The 22,591-nt window shown below is 43.7% G+C and overlaps 1 protein-coding gene across 1 annotated transcript; it reads left to right on the top strand.

Moving 5' to 3' along the window:
- Positions 1–786: 786 nt before the first annotated feature.
- Positions 787–21,552, top strand: LOC146656451 (uncharacterized). The gene is made up of 19 exons (XM_085427168.1): positions 787–872; positions 1,040–1,142; positions 1,211–1,371; positions 1,456–1,542; positions 1,690–1,840; positions 1,923–2,084; positions 3,070–3,179; positions 3,257–3,368; positions 3,486–3,514; positions 7,225–7,316; positions 7,395–7,509; positions 7,608–7,778; positions 10,640–10,710; positions 17,962–18,129; positions 18,202–18,320; positions 18,396–18,600; positions 20,003–20,210; positions 20,284–20,342; positions 20,421–21,552. Exons 1-19 carry the CDS (start codon positions 798–800, stop codon positions 20,653–20,655), a joined length of 2,433 nt encoding a protein of 810 aa, XP_085283294.1. The 5' UTR covers positions 787–797; the 3' UTR covers positions 20,656–21,552.
- Positions 21,553–22,591: the final 1,039 nt, after the last annotated feature.

Genomic DNA, 22,591 nt, shown 5'->3' with positions numbered 1-22,591 from the left:
AGTTTGTACATGTTTTGTCTCTAGGGGCCACCGTAAGGTGCCATCTTCAGTCTCAGCTGACTGCAGGTTTCCAACCTTAAACAGGACATTTACACAATGACTGAAACCAGCACCACTGAATGAACAGTGGTTTGCATATCAGTTTATGATATGCAAACTGTCATGACCATTGATCAACAACCACTGATCAAGAAGGTGACGTGATGACGAAACGTTTCTCACACTGAAAACGTCCAGATGAACAGAATAAACTTCTTGGGATTTCTGAGCAACTTTAGGCTCATGCAGAGGTCACATCAGTTGGCTTTGTTTGGTCCCTGCTGAAGTCTTGGTGGTTTGAAGTTGGCGTGTGTGTGTGTGAGAAAGAGTGAAAGAGAAAGAAAGCTCTAACTATATATGAAGCCCTTTATGAGTTTGCACAGATGCTTTTTGTATTAAAATGAGTTCATTCACGCTCTGAATCTGGTCCTCGTGTTGGGACCGATGGGGAGCACATCATTGATGTTTAGGAGACAGCTCAGATTCATTATGTGACTAAACAGGAAAACAAAGAATTTGTACAGCTTTTGTTTTTTTTCTACTAACAAAGAAGTAAAACTGAAGCATATCATATATCATACTCGTCTGCTTGAACCTTGGGTCAACACCTGAACGTGGACCGAGGTGGAACAATCTCCACCCACTGATAAGATAAACCATAAACCTTTGAGCTGCAACACGTCACCATCAGCTGACTTTAAAGGTTTGTTTTCGTCAACTGAAACCAGCAGAGAGCTCAGAGGTACATCAGAAGCAGGATGAAGAGAGGAGCCCAGGGGGGTCTATGTAATACTGGACTGGAGCTGGAGGACATGACAGGAAGAACCGTCCAGGTGAGTGGGATTTTCCTCATATGCAGCCAGCTGGAGCTTAACTCCTCAATGCTTAAAAATATTTGTACTCATAAAAACTTTATTCGATTGCTTGGTGGGTGTCTTTAACAGACTTTAGCAGAAAAAACAGTGTATCCAGGTGTCCTCAGGTATTTACTTGTCCTCAGGAATCAGGGTGTCCACAGGGATCCAGGTCCTCTGTGTCAGCAGCAGCTTGGTGGGTGTCTTATTACAGAGGTCGCTGGAGGCAGAAAAGAAGAAAGCTTACAGGTAAGTCCAGCTGAGCTCAGTCGTTGCAACAAGTCTGAGTTTGGTCTTCATCAAAGCTTCTTTTTCAGGATTTCAGGTGGAGGTCAAATACTGTGGTCTGGCTGAGGATGATGAAGATGACAAAGAGCAGAGGGACAAAATAGACAACATCAACAAAAACCAACAACTCAACAAAAAACTGCTCGATCACTTCAGACATCTGGCTGCAACCAACCAGGACACTGACCAGGTAACAATCAGTGAGAAGTGTCCGTATAAAATCAAACCATTTTTCTTTTCCTCTGTTTGTATTCATGTTTGTGTGTTTGTTCAGGTGGACCTTCAGCTTCTGGACCGGGCGATCTCAGACGGAGCTGATCCGAACGCCTCAGACAGATATGGACAGACCGTCCTGCACGAGGTCACACGGGAAGTCACTTCTGCCCTGTTAGCCGTTTGTTCACACACCTGCAGGACGGTCACTGAGAGCTTCTGGAGAGCTTGTGCTGTGTCTGTGTGGTACAGGTGTGTGTCTGCAGAGAACTAATGCAGGTACGTGTGTGTTCAGATCTCCAGAGCGTGGAGTGTGGATGTGATGCGGTTCTTCCTAGACCGGGGCTCAGACCTCCTGCGGCCAGATCAGTTTGGAGTCACTGCGCTGCATGTGGCCTCGGCGCTGGACTATCAGGACATGGTGCAGTTCCTGCTGGACCGAAAAGGTCTGTGGACACTAAAGCATGAACAGTGTGTGATGGGAAGTCATGTGATAGAGTCACATGACTGCATGTGTGTTATGATCAGCTGATCCGGAGGCTCGCACCTTTCTGGACAAGCAGACCCCGCTTCACTACGCTGCGAAGAATGATGCCGTCGGTTCGATCAGGCTTCTGCTGCAGGCCGGAGCCTCCATCAGCTGCACCGACTACAAACGCAGGACACCACTGCAGCTCGCCGCTAACGCAGGTACCACTGACACACACTGCAAAAATTGCCTGTTTAGAAATAAGGAAAAATAATAATTGACTTTAAAGAAGATCCTGACTATAATAAGTGAAATAAGATAATTACACTCGATAAGATTTCTTGAAATAAGAAAAATTATGTAGACAAGTATGTTTGAAGTCAGATCAACTGAAAACAAACCCGTCAGTAATGCTTTCAGTGTTGTTTCTTTTTCACTTTGAGAGGAAGGATCTTCTGGTCACCCGTCTGTCACAGGGCTAACAGTCTTGCCTGTGGACGATTTGGAATAAGCGATTAACTTCAATCTTTGGACTGTGGGAGAGAACCCAGAGGGGAGGCACAAGGCAGATGCTGGAGTTGAACTCAGAACCTTCTTGATGGAGGGAGTGGTGCTAGCTACTGGACCAGTTTCCTGTCCATGTTTTTAAAAGTCTGTACAAGAAAAAACTGCACTGCAAAAATCGATTTTCAAGAAAGTAAAAAAAAAAACTTTGTTTCTGAACATTTTTTCGTATTTTTTGTCTAAAAAGAAACCATATTCTTACCAAGCAAAATTAAGCACATGCTAGGAAAATATGTCTAACTTTTCTATAATAAGATATTTCAGAGACAGACACTATCTCTACTTTTAAGATTAGGCTTCAAACTTTCCTTTTTGTTAAAGCATATAGTTAGGGCTGGACCAGGTGACCCTGAATCCTCCCTTAGTTATGCTGCAACAGGTGTAGGCTGCCGGGGGATTCCCATGATGCACTGGGTGTTTCTTCTTCAGTCAGCTTTTCACTTATTTACTTCGTTGCATTTGATTATTCGTTATTATTAACCCTTGGCTCTCTTCCACAGTACTTCTTTGTTGCGTCTTCCTCTGCTAACCTCCAGATGGCCCCGCCCCTTCCTGAGCCTGGTTCTGCCAGAGGTGTCTTCCTGTCAAGAGGAAGTTTTTCCTTCCCACTGTCTGATTGTAATCATCTCTTTGTGTCTTCAGAGCGTAGTGATGCAGCTCGTGTGCTGTTGGAGCTCGGGGCGGAGGCGGGGCTGAAGGACTCTGATGGACAGTTCTGTATAACAGCTCTGATTGGCCGGATGAGCCCAGTGGTATAACGTCCCACATAAAAACAACACAGCTGTGATTCGTTCACAGACATTGTTATGTAACATGTGGTTGTGTTTAGGCTCAGCTGGCTCTCAGTCAGTTCCATGTTTTCGACCGAATGACCAGGCAGCACTACTACTACCTGAACCTGCTGGAACCAGAACTACACTCACCTGAGGACCAGCTGTCAGGTGATACTACAGTGTGCAGTCTGGCGTACAGCAGCCTCACAGCTGCAGTAGTACTTCTGCAGTAGTGTTGATATTACAGCTGCTGGTCTTGCCTAACACCCCTCTGTCTGTCTGTAGGTGTGTGGGTCGGTGAGCCAATGTCTCCGGTAAGTTTCAACAGTAAGTGAAGGGATTCAAACCTCGGCATCCCCATTAGCACCACCTGAGCTACATTTAAAGAAAAAAAAATCATCTTGTCCGGAGGGATCCCCATGATTTAATAAGGCATCCTATAATATTACTCATGGATTAGTGTCCTCTTAAACTAAAATTAGGATCAAACTGTAGAAAAAAAAATGATGATGATGCAGATGTTTACTGGGAGTTGGGGCGTCTACATGACTGAGTCAGGTTCCTTCACTAAGTGCCTGTCTGAAGTTCTAAACAGCTCTTTGGATCAACTCCTCGTCCTCTGAAGGATGTATGATGGTGTGGGTACACATCTACTCTGTGGCCTTGGGATCACCGCTCTGCTTTTTGTGTTGATGCGGTTATTTTAGCCTCATTGAGCTATCCTGATGGTTCACTGCCGAGCGTGAAGGGCAGAAAAGAGAACGCCTCAGGTTTAAGGTCATAGTCCTCAATAGGAAAAGGGTGGAGGCCGTACTCCAGAACAGGGACAAAGTGGAGGAGTTTAAGTATGTTGGGTTCTTGTTTAAGTGAGGGCAGACACATGTCAACACATAGTTTAGCACCATGACTGCAGTGACACTGTAGCTTTGGTGAAACCAAAGGTGTCCATTTACCAGCTGATCTACTCCCACCCTCATCTACACTCACAATAGTGATGGGATTTCCGGCTCTTTTTGGAGAACCGGCTCTTTTGGCTCGGCTCACTAAAAAGAGCCGGCTCTTCAGGTTGTTTTGTTGCTTTAATTAATTTATTATTAACAATAATATAAAATTATGCACAAAAGGAATTACTAATGTAAAAAAAAGTGGTTTTATTTATATATGTTTATATATAAATATATACGGTAGCCCCTAGAGACAAAGCACATACGAACGGCAAAACACATTTCTAGCGTTAACTGAAATTCCAAAACAGAGCTAACTACATCACTTAAATTACACAATTGAAAGCATATGTGTATTGTTTGTGTATTTATACTAGAGATGGACCGATCCGATATTACGTATCGGTATCGGTCCGATACTGACGTAAATTACTGGATCGGATATCGGAGAGAAATAAAAAATGTAATCCAATCCATTAAATATCAAAAAAAGCACCTCACAAAACTTGCGACACGGCGTAACTCGCCTCATAACCGTAGCACGTTGCAGCAGTATGTGTCACGTGATAGAACGGCTGTGTGTATTTGTAGCCTCGCTACCAAACCGGCATTTCATCTCCGAGGAAGTTATCCCAGAGAGAAGTAAAGCAAGTGTGTAAGTTCATCTCTGAATGTTTGTAAAGCATTCCCACGTTAAGCTTAACAACCGATATATGGAGCGACTGCCTCTTCTTGCTGCTACTTCAATCATGAAACTGAACAATGATCAGCTGATCGGCTTTTTTGTCGCGAGTCCGTCTCTCTTGTTTGTTTTTGCACCAGAAAGAGGAAACCAGCGGCTGAACAACAGCAGCACGTTTAACCTTGATAAGCTGTTGTTAGAATTTATTTAATATTACTTTCTACACCAGGATCTTTTTCTACGCAGCTGACGGCTGGTAACTGTGCAGGGGCGGATCTAGCAAAGGGGGGCCGATAGGGCATTAACAGGGAAAAGGGGGCACAAAGACATACTTTTCTTTCTTATTCTCATTTAAAATGTCTAGCTTTTAATAAATATTTATCTGAATCTTACACCCAAGTTTTAATCTGATCTAAAATGTATAGAAGTCCATTACTGTATATAGTAACTGTTAAGTCTAATATATCCTAGTAAGCTATAGTATTTTTTCCTTTGGGAAGATACCATCTGTGCAGTCTGCAGTTCTGTTGAAGAAAGATGTTGAATCTATTTAATTATTCTTGAAAAATAATTTATTTCTGTGCATTTTTTTTTCACACTGCATCAAATTAACGTTGATTACGTCGATTAAGCATCATGAGGCGGAGGGTGGGGGGTGGTTCCCTATTTTTTTTTTGCTGGGAGTTGGAACCCTATTAGTTAGGTTGCTTAATATTTCTGCTAAGTACTCTTTAAAATACCAGAATAGGAAGGATGGAGCAGGTTTAAGTTTATTAGATTGATCAGTTTTGCTAAACTATGAAATATTTTGGGTGCAGTGTATTTTTTACATACAGGTATAACAGAATAGTATTATTGTTGTTTTTTATTTAAACTTGAGTATGAACTTATACAAAATGCAGCAAGATATTTAAAAAAGTTTTATTGATTAAAAAACACACTATATCGGATTCATATCGGCAGATATCCAAATTTATGATATCGGTATCGTATCGGACATAAAAAAGTGGTATCGTGCCATCTGTAATTTATACACAAGCACTCATATATATTCAAATAATTTTTAAAAAAAATTTTATTTACCTGTTACTACCACACACCAAATCCGGTCATTGATAATTCTTGGCTTATGTAGCCACTAGGTAACAAAAGCTCAACACTGCGCCCTAGCATACTGGAGCACTTCTGTTGTGTTTTGTTTGTGCTTTGGAGTTTTTACGTGTTTTGGAGTTCGTACGTGTTTTGGAGTTTTTACGTGTTTTGGAGTTCGTACGTGCTTCGGAGTTTTTACGTGTTTTGGAGTTTTTACGTGTTTTGGAGTTCGTACGTGTTTTGGAGTTCGTAGGTGCTTTGGAGATTGTACGTGCTTCGGAGTTTGTACGTGTTTTGGAGTTTGTACGTGCTTCGGAGTTTGTATATGTTTTGGAGTTTGTACGTGTTTTGGAGTTCGTAAGTTTTTTCGAGTTTTTACGTGTTTTGGAGTATTTACCTGCTTCGGAGTTTGTACGTGTTTTGGAGTATTTACCTGCTTTGGAGTTTGTATGTCCTTCGGAGTTTGTACGTGTTTTGGAGTTCGTACGTGTTTTGGAGTTTTTACGTGTTTTGGAGTTCGTACGTGTTTTGGAGTTTGTACGTGCTTTTTCTCTAGGGGCCACCATAAATATACTTTTATTTATTCACTCCGCATAAAATGTAATAAATAAATCATATATCCTGTGCTACTGCGAGTGTAACTACCGCCCCTCCCCCCTCTTCCCAGCGCAAAGCACAAGGCTTGCATGCGGAGTGAAGCGGAAAAAAGTGAGAGAGAAAGAAAAAAAAAACCCACAGCTCCCAATAAGGAGCCGACTCGCGTTGTTCACTTCAAAGATCCAGCTCTAAGAGCCGTTTCTCTCGTGACCGACACATCACTAGCTCACAAGCTGTGCTTAGTGACCAAAAGTATAAGACTGAAGATAAATGAAGCAGAAACAAGCTTCCTCTGCAGAGGATCTGGGCTCAGCCTTACAACAGGGCAGGAGCCTGGAGTAGAGCCACTACCACTACACTACTTAAAACGGCTTCTAGTATGTGTCAACACAATTCTCATCATCCTTGGGCTAGGAGTCATTGCTTGAATAATTCATGGGTCAGAGTTCAGAGGGTCAATAACCAAAACCATCCAGTGAAAATGGTCAGGTACAAGGACTGTACTGAACATGAGTGAAAAGCAGCCAATGTCCAAAGAGGAACAAAATAAAATACATAAGCAATGGCTCAAGACTTTTGCACAGCACTGCTTGACGGAGCTTAAGAACCAGTGCAGGTTATTTTTGTTTGATGGCATCAGTGCACAGAGGATTTTATTTTACGTGCTATAAATGCAGTCGGACATCAGCTGTACCTGTATCTGTTCAAGCTGCAGATGGTGATTCAGGAGGAGAAACTTGATCTCATCATGAATCCCGTCTTCCTCAAACTGATCCACGTCAAATGGAATCTCTACGGCAGGTAAAGTCTCTCTGACTGACGGTTATGTCAGGTGATAGGACACTTTTCTACCTGCATGTCTGTCTGTCCTGCTGACAGGTTTGGGGCATGGCTTCTCCTTATCCTTAACTTCCTGTTTAATGTTTCCTGGACGACTGTCGCTATCTCAGTGTCTGTCCACCGAGACTCACCTGATCGTTATGTCCTCCCCGAGGTAACCTGTCTGTCACACCTAACCTATCTATCTATGTGTCACCTGTGTATCTCTCACATGCGTTACTCTAACATTTATGTTACACCTGTCTGTCTCAGGACTGGTGGTGTGTCCTCTTTGTGGTCTTGGCGCTCCTGTTGACCCTAGAGGAAGTGCTAAGGGATGTGCGGGACATCCTGCGCTCAAGGAAAAAGCTCCACCTCTGGCAGCAGTTGGTGAAGCATCGTCTCCAGAGTGACCTGAGCTGCTCACATCCCATGTGGCCACAGGTAGGAATCAGGATGATGTGGTGGACAGGAACAGGAAGTATCAGATATTTCAGGTGTATGTCTGTGAAGGTTCTCAGTCATCCAGGTCATCGTAGTCAAAGGAGCTTGCAAAGAAAAGTGTCTGGACTTCTTTAAGTTACTTGAAGACGTTTCACCTCTCATCCGAGAAGCTTCTTCAGTTCTAAGGTCAAATGGTGGAGAGTCCCAGATGTAGACAAAGCAGAGTTGTTCCTAAGAGCCTGCGCCTTGGATCCACTGTCAGGGGATACAGAGCAGACTTGATTCTACAGAGAGCACAAAATCACCTTTTAAGTGAAAGGATAAGACAGGTCCATTTCACTATAGATGCCCTCCAGATCAAGATCAGCCAGACCCTGCAGGAACTGGAAACCCTTCTACCCTCTCCAATCTTAGAAGAGGTTTACAAGTTTGTGGACAAGGCTCAGCGGGCCCAACACTCTAAAGGAAAAGAAAGACAACGCAGGAAATTTCACACCTTGCTTTCAAAAACACACACTCCTCATCCCGAACCTACACAACCCAGAGAAGAAAACACACCTGAAGACAGTCAGGAGAAATGGGTTAAGAACTTTTCAGACAGGATTCTCACTGAACCTGAAAAGAGAGTATTAGCCAAAGGACTACATTTTTCCATTTCTCCACAACAGTTGCCCATAGTGGACCTCATCACAGCCACAGAATCTGCCATACGGATTAATAAATTATCACAGACAGAAGCAGAGCAAATCAGGATGAAAGTCTCAGCCACGCTCTCCAGTGCCAAAGTCCCTCCATCCAACCTCACAATACAGGAAAAGAAGGCCGTTGCTTCCCTGAGCAAAGACCACAACATCACTGTTTTACGAGCTGATAAGGGAAGATGCACCGTGGTCCTAAACACTACAGATTACCATACAAAGATCACTACTCTCCTCAGTGACAACAATACCTACGAAGCCTTAAAGCGAGACCACAAGCAGCTACAAAAAGAAAGTTATAGTTTGCCTTCAAGACTTTGAAAAGGACAAAATCATTGACCGCCTTACATATCACCGCCTTTACCCAGGGGATGCCATACCCTGCATTTACGGACTTCCTAAAATCCACAAGGAAGCTGTCCCACTCAGACCCATAGTCAGTAGCATAAACTCAGCCACTTATAACATTGCTAAACACCTTGCTACCATCCTTGCTCCTCTCGTGGGGAACACCCCACACCACATCAAGAACTCCACCGACTTCACCGACAAGGTCCAGAAACTTACCCTGGATCCAGATGAAACCATGGTGTCCTTTGATGTAATCTCTCTCTTCACTTGCATACCCACCACGGAGGCCGTGGAGACTGTCAGAAAACGACTACAAGAAGACGGCTCCTTGGAAGACAGGACCAACTTCACACCCGATCAGATCTGCACACTGTTAGACCTCTGCCTCACCACTACATATTTCAAATACAACGAAGGCTTCTACAGACAAAAACATGGCTGTGCCATGGGCTCCTTCGTGTCACCTATTATAGCCAACCTTTACATGGAGGAAGTGGAAAGGAAGGCTCTTGGCTCTTTCAAAGGAAGAGTACCCAGCCACTGGTACAGATATGTGGACGACACCTGGGTCAAAATCAAGACACAAGAAGTGGAATCCTTCACTGCGCACATTAACGCTGTGGATAAAAACATCAAGTTCACCAGGGAAGACACAAAGGACAACTGTTTGCCTTTCCTGGACTGCGCTGTGCACATTGAAGAGAACGGCAACCTCAACATCGAAGTTTACCGGAAGCCCACACACACGGACCAGTACCTCCTCTTTGACTCCCATCACCCTCTGGAACACAAACTTGGAGTAATCAGGACCCTACACCACCGGGCAGAACATGTTCCCTCTAAGCCTGAAGGAAAAAAGAAGGAACACACACATGTAAAGGAAGCACTCAAAACGTGCGGCTATCCTAAATGGGCATTCTTAGAGTCAGCAAAGAGGCACAGAAAAGAAGATCAGACACCAGCAAGGGAGGATAAGAAAGACAGACGCAACAACATTGTCATCCCCTATGTATCAGGTGTATCAGAGAAACTCAGGAGTTTTCTCCAAGCATGACATCCCAGTGTATTTCAGACCCAGCAACACGCTCAGACAAAAACTGGTTCACCCGAAAGACAAAACGCCAAAACACAGACTTAACAATGTGGTGTATGCTGTACAGTGCAGCGAGGAATGCCCAGACCTCTACATTGGAGAGACCAAACAGCCACTTCACAAGCGCATGGCACAACATAGTAGAGCCACCTCCACAGGACAAGACTCAGCAGTCCATCTGCATTTAAAAAAGGTCAAAGGTCACTCTTTTGAAGATGCCAATGTTCACATTTTGGACAGAGAGGACAGATGGTTTGAAAGAGGAGTGAAAGAAGCCATCTATGTCCACTGTGAGCGACCATCTTTGAACAGAGGCGGGGGTTTACGACACCAACTCTCTGCCATCTATAATCCAGTTTTGAGATCCCTTCCCAGACGCCTTAACGCCCACTCACATCCTGGGCCAGCTGACCTCAGGAATTCGCATGATAAGGTGGGGCCAGGTTTCACAATGAACACACCCGAAACTCTGGCTGATTGGGACCCACACCCAGTTTCACACCTTGGCTCAGGCGATTAGAGGATCATCAGGGGGTCCTTTTGTCCCTCTGTGGGGGGATACTCCCACTAGGTTTATATCTGGGACTCTCCACCATCTGACCTTAGAACTGAAGAAGCTTCTCGGATGGGAGGTGAAACGTCTTCAAGCAACTTAAAGAAGTCCAGACGCTTTTCTTTGCAAGCTCCTTTGACGTTTCAGGTGTATGTTGTGTTTACAGGAGAGAGAGTTTCTACTAAACCAGTTCAAACTGGTTGACAGGAAGAGAGGAAGCTACTGCCGGGACCTGTGGTACTGACACACACACACACACACACACACACAGAACAAAAACCAAATGTAATCATGTGTGAAACAATCACTTTATTACATTTTAGCTTCACTATGTCCCAGTGTGAATGCATGGTCAGAGCAATCAGAAAGAGTATCTGCATCACGATGGACATCAGGTGTGCAGATCAATATCACAGCAAGAAATCAGGACATTGAAACCCCCACCATCAAAAGTATAACGCAGAGAAATCAGGTTCAGCTCTAGTATCTACTATCTAGTATCAGTCACATTAATCCACTGAAGGAGGCGGAGAAAAATCTCAGAAAAGGTTAAAATATGGTTGGTGTGATCTTTAAATGATCATTTGTATGGATCAATGAAAAAGGAAGAAATTCATCATCAGCTGAGCAGGGGGTAGATAAGAGAAAAGAGTGAAAACGTCAAAAGAGCATCTGGCTGTACTTTTGTGATTGTTGAGAATGAGAAGCTAAGTGCATCATTTTTTAAAAATAGCAGCTGGATAAAGAGAAAATTGCTTCCTTGAAAGAGAATAAATGTGCAGTTCAGTATTGAATATTAAATGGTAAATGGCCTGTATTTATATAGCGCTTTACTAGTCCCTAAGGACCCCAAAGTGCTTTACATATCCAGTCATCCACCCACACACATTCACACACTGGTGATGGCAAGCTACATTGTAGCCACAGCCACCCTGGGGTGCACTGACAGAGGCGCGGCTGCCTCGCCTCTGTCAAAAATTTACTATTACAAAAAAATAAACTATACATAAAGTGTGTTTGAATGGCAGCGTTGCAGAAATGTGTGCATGTAGCACAGAGCCATGGCTTGGAGTCTGAATGAGTCTCACAGGCCTGATAGTGCGCTTCTAGCCATTCATAATTATAATTACAATTTATAATTCTTAATTTGTTTAATCTGCTGCTCTCTGTAAATAAGCACAAGCAGGAATGTTGAACTTTTAACTGTGTTTCAATAACTTTTACAGCTTTTCCTTCTGATAAAAACCTCCCTTATGGCCATTCATACAACACAAAGTCATGAAGCCATAAACCATTAAATGACAGAATAGTTTCTGTTTTTCACTTTCTGCAATAATCATAAAGAGCACAAGTCTGTATAGTTAGAAAAAAAAATCTGAACAGTGTGCGCAATGAGCTAGCAGACCTTTTTCTGTAATTTCACTCATTTATTTCTTATAGTTTAAAGAGTTGTGCTGACAGATTTCCTTCTTTATCACAGCAATTTTTCTTCATCCATCCACTTCTTCTTCATTCACTTATTCGGGGCATGGGTAGCAGGGGCAGCCTAAGCAGAGAAGCCCAGATTCAAGATTCAATTCAAGATTCAAGAGCTTTATTGTCAATACAACAGTATACACAGTATACTGTTTCACCCCAAGCCTCCCATGGTGCATTTATAAGTATATTAAAGATATATCTCCAAGAGATATAAAACTGGGATTTACAAATAAATAACGTGCTAAATTTAGGTAAAATTAAGGTAAGGCAATTAAGGTACTAATCACTAACTACACAATACTAGCTGTATGATAAAGAAAGACAGGACAGAGACAATACAAAGTGGATTGTGCAGCGGTATTGAATACCAGGTTCAAGTTATTGTCAGGATTTTACAGACGAGACATGACAAAGACACGTGCAAAATGTGCAAATGTAGTATAATTTAGATGTGTGCAAACAGGCATATTAAGCAGGTGGATTGTGTAAGTTTAAGTCTTTTGATGAGTATTGTAAGGTATTTATAAGGGTGTTTGTGTTTATCAGTCCTTTTGTGGTAGTGAGATGAGAGCTTTCCCTGCTTGGGGGAAGAAGCTCTTGCAGTGTCTGGTCGTTAAGTTTTGATACTGCGAAACCGTCTGCCAGATGGAAGGAGGGAGAACAGTGCATGTGAGGGGTGGAAAGTGTCCTTCACTATGCTGTTCACACATCGGATAATGTGTTTGTGGTTGAGTTGGGAGATGGGTGGGAGAGGGCCTCCAATGATCCTCTCTGCTGTCCTCACTATCCACTGCAGAGACTTCTTTTCAGCGAGGGTGCAGATCCCGTACCAGATAGTGATGTAGCAGCAGAGGACGCTCTCAATGGTTCCCTGGTAAAATGCTGTGAGAATGCGAGGAGGGTAGGGATGGGCATGGATAAGATTTTTACAATTCCGATTCCATTTTCGATTCTGTTTAACGATTTGATTCTTTATCGATTCTCTTATCGATTCTTATTTTTAAAAAAGGAGAACACTAAGGTCGATTAGCTTAGAACTTTGTTTTATATCTTCTCTTTGAACAAGATAGAAAATTAGGAGTAACGTGGCCTTACAAACCCAACAGTGAGATCTTAAGAGATCCACAGTGATAGGTTTGTAGCTTGAACCTATTCGCTGGAACGTTGAAGACAATATAATTACACAGCAAGCAAGACACAAAGTAGGCAAAGTTCTTCTTGTTACTCATGCATGAGGGAGACCTGCCTGGAGTCAAGTGTTGTCCCACCACTTGACCTCCGTCAGACTCTCAGCCAGCCCACAGCACTCCTTTTATTGTGGTTACATGAATATGCATAGGGTCATTAACATATAACATCTTACATAGGTATACATGTGAACAAAGAATAATGTGTGTGTGTGTGTGGGGGGGGGGGGGGGGGGGGATCAGAGTGTGACCCCATAAATGACTTCCCTAAACCTGCTGGTCTGGAAGTCCAACAGTTCATCTAAACAAAAGGCACTTAGCCTAAAACAGATACAGCCACGTTTATCCTGCCATAAAACAATAAAACAGGGTATGACCTCTTCTCATGCTCCCAGGATGTAGGTGTGCATTCCAGTGTGGAATACACACCAAGCCTTTGCAGCCTGCTAAAGATCACACATCCTATCACTACACAATTGATTATACACCTCTAAGCATATATGGTTAAATATTTCTAAGCATAAATGACAATCAACAATACAAAACCTAACACACAGCCTCTTCAATGGGGTGTCACAGGGTCCCCAGGAAAAAACATTGTAAATGTAAAATAAAATAAATATTCTTCTGTAGCAATAACAAAGTGCAAACGTTACCGCTGCTGCTGGGTTGAGATTCACCGAATTAAAAACACGACATTCATTTAAGGTCATCGTGTGTTTTGTGAGCAAATGCTTTTGCATATTCGTAGTGTTTCCTCCCTTAAATGAAATATCTACTTTGCAAGTACTGCAAGTTGCCCTGTTGTCATCCGTTCTCGTAAAGTATGACCAAATTTTTGAGCGTTTGAGCCACTGTGTTTCCTGCCAGGTAAATGACGCTCCGCAACGTGCTGACGTCATTCGGGGCGACTGGAATCGATAAGGGAATCGTTTGCAAAAATGACAAACAATCCCAAGGAATTGAAACAGTGGGAACCGGTTCTCAACAAGAACCGGGTTTCGATACCCATCCCTAGAGGAGGTAGACTGGCCTTCTTCAGTTTCCTAAGAAAGTGAAGACGTTGTTGGGCTTTCTTCATGATGGTGGTGGTGTTCAGGTTCCAGGAGAGGTCAGCTGATATGTGCACTCCCAGGAACTTCACACTGTTGACCATCTCAGCAGCAGACCCGTTGATGTGCAGTGGGGTGTGGATCATTGAGCTCTTCCTGAAGTTAGCAACCATCTCTTTAGTCTTCTGAGCATTTAGAGACAGGTTGTTATTCTGATACCAGTCCACCAGGTGTTGTACCTCCTCTCTGTATTCAGACTCATCGTTGTTGATGAGACCCACCACTGTTGTGTCATCTGCAAACTTGATAATGTGATTTGAGCTGTACTGTGCAGTACAGGCATGTGTTAGCAGGGTGAACAGCAGTGCACTAAGCACACAGCCCTGTGGCGATCCTCTTCTCAGTCTTCTGCACTAAGGGACACCCTTCGAACATGGTATTTGTTATGGACAAACTGTTTGCACAGAAATCCAACAACAAAACACTGCTCTGAAGTCTTCCAGTAGGACAATAGAGTCCCCAGGTGGAGCACTCAGGGACACCAATAAGGCTAAACCATCATTTGTCGCATAAGCACAGACAACAGTCAGGACCCGTTCCCCAACCCAAAGGCACAGGGAAGAAATCCTCTCATCCACTGGGAGAAACCCCAACATACATACCTGGTCCCTCACCAGGCAAAGAAGGACTAAGTGGGACAAATAAGTCCCACTCAATAAATTTATAATGATAATAATAATAAATTTTATTTATGAAGCACCTTTCAAATGGTAAATGGCCTGCATTTGTATAGCGCTTTTCTAGTCCCTAAGGACCCCAAAGCGCTTCACACTACATTCAGTCAGTCACCCATTCACACACACATTCACACACTGGCGATGGCAAGCTACATTGTAGCCACAGCTGCCCTGGGGCGCACTGACAGAGGCGAGGCTGCCAGACACTGGCGCCACCGGGCCCTCTGACCACCACCAGTAGGCAAACACGGGGTTAGTATCTTGCCCAAGGATATTTGGCATGCAGCCAGGATGCAGCCTGGGATCGAACCACCGACTTTCTGATTAGTGGCTGACCTGCTCTGCCACCTGAGCTACAGCCACCCAACAAGACACCCAAGGAAAATTAACAATAGAATAAAACACATAATAGAACAAAGACAAAATGAAGAACAATAGAACAAAAGCACAAGATAAAATTAACAAACATTGGGTTCACAGTGAACTTGCAGATTTGAACAGATGGGTTTTGAGTTGAGATTTAAACTGGAGGAGAGAAGCAATGTTTCTTATATGTGGGGTCAGAGAGTTCCACCGCCTGAGAGCAGAGCAGCTCTGGTGATGAGGCGGAAGGAAGGCACAGTAAGCTGGATAGAAGAAGAAGATCGAAGTGAGCGGGCAGAAAAGGTAGTGCATAACAGGTCAGAAAGGTAAGGAGGTGCGAGGTTATGAATGGCCTTGAAGGTGAGCAGAAGAAGTTTGTACATTATCCAGAATTTCACTGTGAGCCAGTGAAGTTCCTGAAGAACAGGTGATGTGCTGGTAGGAGGGGTTCTGGTGAGAATGCGAGCAGCAGAGTTCTGAACCAGTTGAAGCTGATGGAGGGATTTTTGGGGGAGACCATGAAAGAGAGAATTACAACAGTCAAGGCAGGAGGACAAGAATGGACATAGGCTGTCTCCCAATTCAGGGTCTGCAGCCTTAAAGGCCGCATTTCAAGGCCGATTACGTCACAGCGACGCGCCGAAGGCTGTCCCAATTCAAAGGCTGCTCGAAATGCGGCCCTGAAATGCCTCCTTCATTTCCCTGAATTTTAAGGCTGTGGCAGAGTAGACTTCGTGGTCCCATATATCCCACAATTCATAGCGCAGCAGTCGGTGTGGAGAATTCTGCCGCAGACGGCAGAAGCGGAGCGGCCGAAGAGTAAACTGTGAAAAGTAAGTACTGAATATTATGTCACTTATTTATGTGCAAATGTTTAATACCATTAAACATTACTGTTGCCCACATGTCGGCAAAGTCATGTGACATTAGTGACGTTTGTACTAACTTGGTTTTAAAGCCTTTACTTTAAAATATACGCCGTTCAATAGCTGAGCTTAATCCTACAGAGAATGATCAAAGCTCATGTAGAAAGAAACAAATGAACAAAAGATTTTCTCCTTCATTTCTGTCAAACACAGCTGTACGACACATTTCCAGCTGTTAGTATCATGGTTGCTAGGAAACCTGGGCAGCGCAACGGAGGCTTTTTTTTTTAAACTTTATTGACAAACAACAGTATCAGCGCAACGGAGGCTAGACCGTCCCATTTCACAAGCCTCGCACTTCCGGCCTTAGCGGTCTTAGAGTACACGGCCCTTGAGGATCGTTGAGGCTGCGTACTTTAAGGCTGCAGACCCTGAATTGGGAGACAGCCATAGACTGGGTGGAAAGAGAAGGACGTAACCTGTTAATGTTGTGTAGATGGAAACAGGCAGAACGGGTGAGATTACTGATGGGAGAGTTAAAGGATAGTGAACTGTCTAGGATGACACCAAGGCTCTTAACCTGAGGAGAAGGGAAAACTGTGGAGTTATCGATAGTGAGAGAGAAATGATTAGCCTTCACTAGGTTGGATTCAGTGCCAATAAGGAGGATTTCAGTTTTATCCTCATTGAGCTTAAGAAAATTAGAGCTGAACCAGGATTTTAGTTCAGATAGGCATTCTGTAGGGAAAGAAGGTGGGAGGGAGGAATCAGGCCTGATTCACCTCAGCAAAAAAGTGAAGATCAAATTTGTGGAAAATGGTACCTAGAGGGAGGATGTAAATTATGAAGAGAAGAGGGCCTAAGACTGAGGCTTGGGGTACACCAGAAGTGACCAGGAATAGATGAGAGCGGAATGATTTCAGCTGAATAAACTGGGACAAGGAGATATGATTGGAAACAGGCTAGGGGTGTGTCAGAAATGCCGAGAGAGAAAAGTCTGTTTAGAAGGATGGAGTGAGAGATGGTGTCGAAGGCTGAGCTCAGATCCAAAAGGACGAGAATGTTGAGAAGACCAGAGTCAGCTCCGAGAGGAAGATCATTAGTAACTTCACGTAAAGCAGTTTCTGTACTGTGACATGAACGAAAACCAGAAATCTCTTGTAAATGTTATTATTAAGCAGGTGTGAATGAAGTTGAGCTGCAACCGTTTTTTCAAGTGTTTTAGAAATGAAAGTTAGGTTAGAAATCAGACGGAGGTTGTTAAAGGGCTAATTTGGACTAATCAGGACTAATTTGTCATGGGAGACCATACCAGGGGCCAAAAGCCCCTTGACAACATAGCCCCTAGGATCCTTGGGACACACAAACCCCTCTGTGACTTCTTTACACCAACAGGAAGTTTCACTACACCCACGGCACCCCAGCTCCACTTGTGCCCATGTTGTTCTCTCCAGGTATCTGTCTGCTCGTCAGTGTTCTCACCCATTTGGCTGCTGTGTGCTTCATTTTACATTTTGAGTCCTTGTCTTTTCGTTTGTTTTTCTCTTCATTAGATTAACTAGATTTTCACAACTGACTTTTGTAAAGTTTCTTTATTCTTTCCCAAATTTTAAAGAAACCTCAACTCTCTGTTGTATTAATTCATTTTTTAATATCTGAAGATGTCGTCTTGTTGGATCATGCTGATGGGTTTGTGTGATTTTTCTGAAGTTTATACAGATGCATATTTGCTTTTTCAGAGGTTATATTCATGAAATCTTTATTTAAAACTTTTTTAAATCACAAAGCAACACTCTGACTTCAGGAATGTCTTTGATTGGCTGGTGTACTTTCTGCTGACTGCATCGTTCAGTGTCCATGTGGCCGATGTGATTGGACCGTCCACCATTCTTAACACCATGAGTTTGCGTATGTTCTCCATCACCATTGTCTTCCTGTGGTTGCGACTCATGAAACACGTAAGAGGCTTCAGGTACTGAAAAGCTACAGTCTACTGCAGAACCGTATGGCTATTGCACAGATAAAGTTTAGTGTGTACTTGCAGGCTGATGGGGCCGTTCATCGTCATGTTGGGGAAGATTGTTGGGGATGTGATGCGTTTCCTGTTCCTCTACGCGGAGATCTTCATCCCGTATGCCTGCAGCTTCTGGATCATGTTCGGAGGTCTGTGTGTGGGAGTAGGTTGGTGTGTTGGTAGTTGATGACATCATGATAACAGTAAGTTAACCCTGCCCCCAGGGATGGCTTCAGTTCCCAGCATGCAGTCTGTCCTGGGCCTGCTGTACAGTCTGTATCGGATCACTCTGGTGGACGAGTACGAGTACGCTGCCATGGTGGCTGTGGATGATGTCATGGCTCCTGTGCTGTGTGGGACGTTTCTGGCAGCGTCTTCAATCCTGTGTGTTAACCTGCTGATTGCCCTGCTGACTGATACCTTCCAGAGGTCAGAGGTCACACCTGCATTTGATAAAACTTTATGTTGGGGGGCAGAAACTGGGACTGCTGCACCAACAAGCTGAAGTCAATAATCATTTCAGCTTGTTATAAACAGCCGCTGTGAGAGTAGCAGGGGCGGATCTACGGGGGTGGCATGATCCTAGAGCCACCCTAGTTTGCTTAGCAAAATGCTGTTTATTTAAAATAATAAGCTAGCATTTGGACTTTGAGCCTGGCTGCAATTAACACTCAATATAAATTCTAAAACTAAATATATTGCATAGTGTTACCTCCCCTCCTCCACACACACACACACACACACACACACACACACACACACACACACACACACACACACACACACACACACACACACACACCACTAAAAAGTGGTTTAGCCCATAGCACGGACTGGCTTTATTTCTTGTTGTCAGTAGCAACCGATGCTGACAATTGTCCCACACAATCATTTTGAATCAATACGTGGACATTTTCAGATTTCAGCACAGGCGGTTGGTTGTTACACTCTGGAAATGGAATGAATATGAGTGTTATTAACCCGCTGGGGTCGACACGTGCCGCACCCCCGAATCACGTGACCGATTTAAGCGGACATAGCTACGAGCTGCAGACATGCTGAGTCTCCATTTCAGCTTGTGTTCAAGACTTCAAACTATATGCCAGTTTTCCATTTTATTTTATTTTATTTATTTATTTATTTTTTTAACCTTTATTTAACCAGGAAGATCCCATTGAGAGTTAAAAAATCTTTTTCAAGGGAGACCTGGCCAAGATTGGCTGCAGCAAGTGTCTCACAGTTACAGAAATTACTAAATCAAACACATGCAGCAACAACACACATGCAATACAACTTTCTAAATACTATCTTACGTTTTGTGCGGGAAGAAATGGTGAAAACCACATTTTCTAAGGACAGTGCTTGGATCATCATGTGTGCACCACCAGCTGACAGCTGCTATGAGGTAAACATGCTGCTGTGCATTTTGGACACACATCTACACTTTGGTCTCATCTGTCTGAAGGACATTGTTCCAGAAGTCTTTGTGTTTCTTGATAATGTAACTGCTGATAGAAGCAGCAGGATGATCTGTGAGGTGTACACGTCAACACTCTCTGCTCACATTCAGACTAATGCAGCACTTCCAAGTGCAGAGGGATAATGAGCCAAAGCAACAACGCCACATTTTAGGAAGATACATTTGATTTCTCTGCTTTATGTCTCAGTAAAATCCACTAATTCCAAACATTCTGTCGCCTCATTTCATGTTAAAAATGTCACAATGCCCCAGTCATTCTTAAGAGGATTATGTACAAAAATATATTTTAAAAAATCACATCTTGACTTTATTTAAAATGAGAGAACAAGTGTGTGTGTCTATGTGTTTTAGGGTTCACGATAACTCACAGGCCAATGCTATGATGCAGCAGGCCGCTGTCATCCTGCAGGTGGAGGAATCCATGCCCCTCCTGCGTCATTTCTACGACAACCAGTACATCTCCAGCCACTGCTCGCCATTGGTCGAACCCTCTGATGATGGCATCACAACAAACTTGCATTACCATGATGAGATGGGACGAATTACAGTGCAGATCAAAGTGCGTTTCTGAAGAACAAATTCTGATCTAAAGTCCTGTGCTTCAGGTTCTCATGGTATCTGTGTGTCTGCAGGAGGTTCTAGACCAGTTCTTGGTCCTGCAGCGGGAGGCGGAGACCACAGAAGGTCCACGGTGAGATTAGCAGAACTCCATCACTACTGACACACAATTCTTCTTCATTCAGCTTCTCTAATGTGGATTCTCATTCAGAGTCCAGATGGACCAGGACCAGCAGAACCAGCAGGAGACCCAGAGGAATAAGTGCCAGCAGAGCCAGGATCTTCAAGAGGACCATGATAAACAGAATCAGAACCAGGACAACAAAGACAAATGTCGCCAAATCCTACAGAGGCAGACCCAGGAGCTTCAGGCCTTGCGAGCAGAGCTGAAGGAGCTCCAGACTCTGGTCTTGCAGCTGGTTAAAACCAAGACCAACTCTGTATAAGAGCTGTGGGTTAGACTGGGAGGAATGTCAGAACCATTGTTTCATGTTTCTGTTTCTCCAGAATCTCCTCTGGTCCAGGACTTCCTGTTTAATTGTTATTTACAAACTCTCATAAATGAAAATACCAGTAAGAAGTTTGCTAAAGGTTCAGTGTCATTCATCTTTAGCTGGTATTTTGGTAGCCATCTTGGAATGAATGTGGACTGTTGTTTGAAAATAAAGTCCCCCCCGAAAAAATAACATCACAGCTTCATTAATGGTTCAGTCCAGAGACATTAGCTGTGTCCCAATTCAGAGGCCCCATCCTCCTCAGGACCCGGCCTTCACAGTCTACGTGGGCCGGGTTCTCCGAAGACTGAGAAGGCCGGAAGTGTGAGGCTGTGAAATGTGATGGTCTAGCCTTCAGATCTGCGTCACCGCTGTCTCGGTGGAATTTAATAAACTCAGCCGTCTGCTCCTTGCTATCTAAAATATAACAGGACACTGGCGTAAACTCTCGACCATCTCACACTTCTGTTTAATCAGTTTTCTGTTTGACGTTTATTCAGCTGTGTGAAAACTAGAACTTTAATTTCAGCCAAACTGATTTACTCAGAAACAAATAAAACACTGAAAGAAGCCAAACAATAACATTTTTAAGTTATCTAAGTGACTTATATATCATGTTTAACCTGAGTAGTGAAGACTGCAGGGGATTGAAACAGGGGCGGATCTAGAGAAATTTTCTTAGGGTGGCAAAATCAAAGCCTTTTTTTTTTCAAACACATATGCAGGTGGTTACATATGGTTAAAATTATTCAAATGCAGTAAGTATACACGTTTTTCATATAAACAAAATTACATAATTATTGTCTGTAACCCACATAATTAAACACTTTAGTTACATAAAACATGTGAGTTTTGATGTTATGTACTGTATAGCCTGTATGATAAATAAATATGTAGCCCAATAAGTATCCAGAAAAGCTACACAACATCGGGCGGTTCATTTACAAACACAGGTCTAACTCCAGTTAGAAAATAATCAAAGTGTTACATGCTTAAATTACACAAAATGTCAGAAATCTGCACTGTCAAGAACAAAAATGTAAACCTAATTCTTCATGATTTGTTGGAGTCACCCTCCGAGGTCCAAAATATAACTGGTCATTTTGGACATTTGTATTTCACCTTCAAATTCTTTCATTTTATTTTTTTCCTGCCTTGCTTGGTATTGTGGAGGTATGTAATAACGACAGGAGAGGTCTCAGTGTCTCACTCCAACTTTATTAACTGACTCTCAGAACTTCACATATAGTGAGCGCCAAAATCTCCACCCCAACACTTCCCTTCAACTTGGGTGTGAGTGGAGCCACCTGGTGGTCCGCCACACATACCCCCCCCTGAACACACAGTTAGGTCTCTATTCAGTCCAGGACCCTGGGTCTAAGCAAACGACCCGAACGACTGAACCTGGGAGGGAGAGAACAGGCAGAGGAAGGTCCATCCTGTGAACGAGGCTGGTGAAGGCGAGCAGGAAAGGCAGGAGGAGGCTCAAACGCCGGTGGTCCGGGGGTAGTCCTGGGGGGAAAACCAGAGTCTGTCAACCCCATCGAAGGAGGGCGGCCACGGCGAGGGGCCTGGGCCGGCACTACATTACCGTCCGGAAAAACGTGCAGGTTTAAGTCTGTCAACACACACAGTCTCCCTTCGACCCCCAAAATCCAAAACAAAATGTTTCTGGCCCGGTTCATTAACCCTGAATGGGCCGTCATACAGCGGCCGCAGCGGTGTCCTGTGGGCATCGTGCCTGACAAAAACAAACTTAGCAGTCTCTAAAGTCTTTGGAACAAAGGTGTCAGGCACGCAATGGTGCACCGGACCAGGAACCCGAAGCGAGTGCAAAAGCGGGTTGAGAGATAGCACCGATGGATCGAAGCAGGGAGGAGGATTTTCG

This window comes from Rhamphochromis longiceps, linkage group LG13 (assembly GCF_057381845.1).
Source record: "Rhamphochromis longiceps isolate RC_006_pf linkage group LG13, R_longiceps_female_GT1.1, whole genome shotgun sequence".
Classification (NCBI taxonomy): domain Eukaryota; kingdom Metazoa; phylum Chordata; class Actinopteri; order Cichliformes; family Cichlidae; genus Rhamphochromis; species Rhamphochromis longiceps.
This window is presented reverse-complemented; position numbering and strand designations above follow the sequence as displayed.

Excerpts from the sequence above, each read along its gene's own strand:
- LOC146656451 (XM_085427168.1), top strand. The coding sequence starts at position 798 with ATGAAGAGAGGAGCCCAGGGGGGTCTATGTAATACTGGACTGGAGCTG. Across the intron at positions 18,130-18,201 it reads AAACACGTAAGAGGCTTCAG|GCTGATGGGGCCGTTCATCG; the intron begins GTACTGAAAAGC and ends GTGTACTTGCAG. Across the intron at positions 20,211-20,283 it reads GAATTACAGTGCAGATCAAA|GAGGTTCTAGACCAGTTCTT; the intron begins GTGCGTTTCTGA and ends GTGTGTCTGCAG.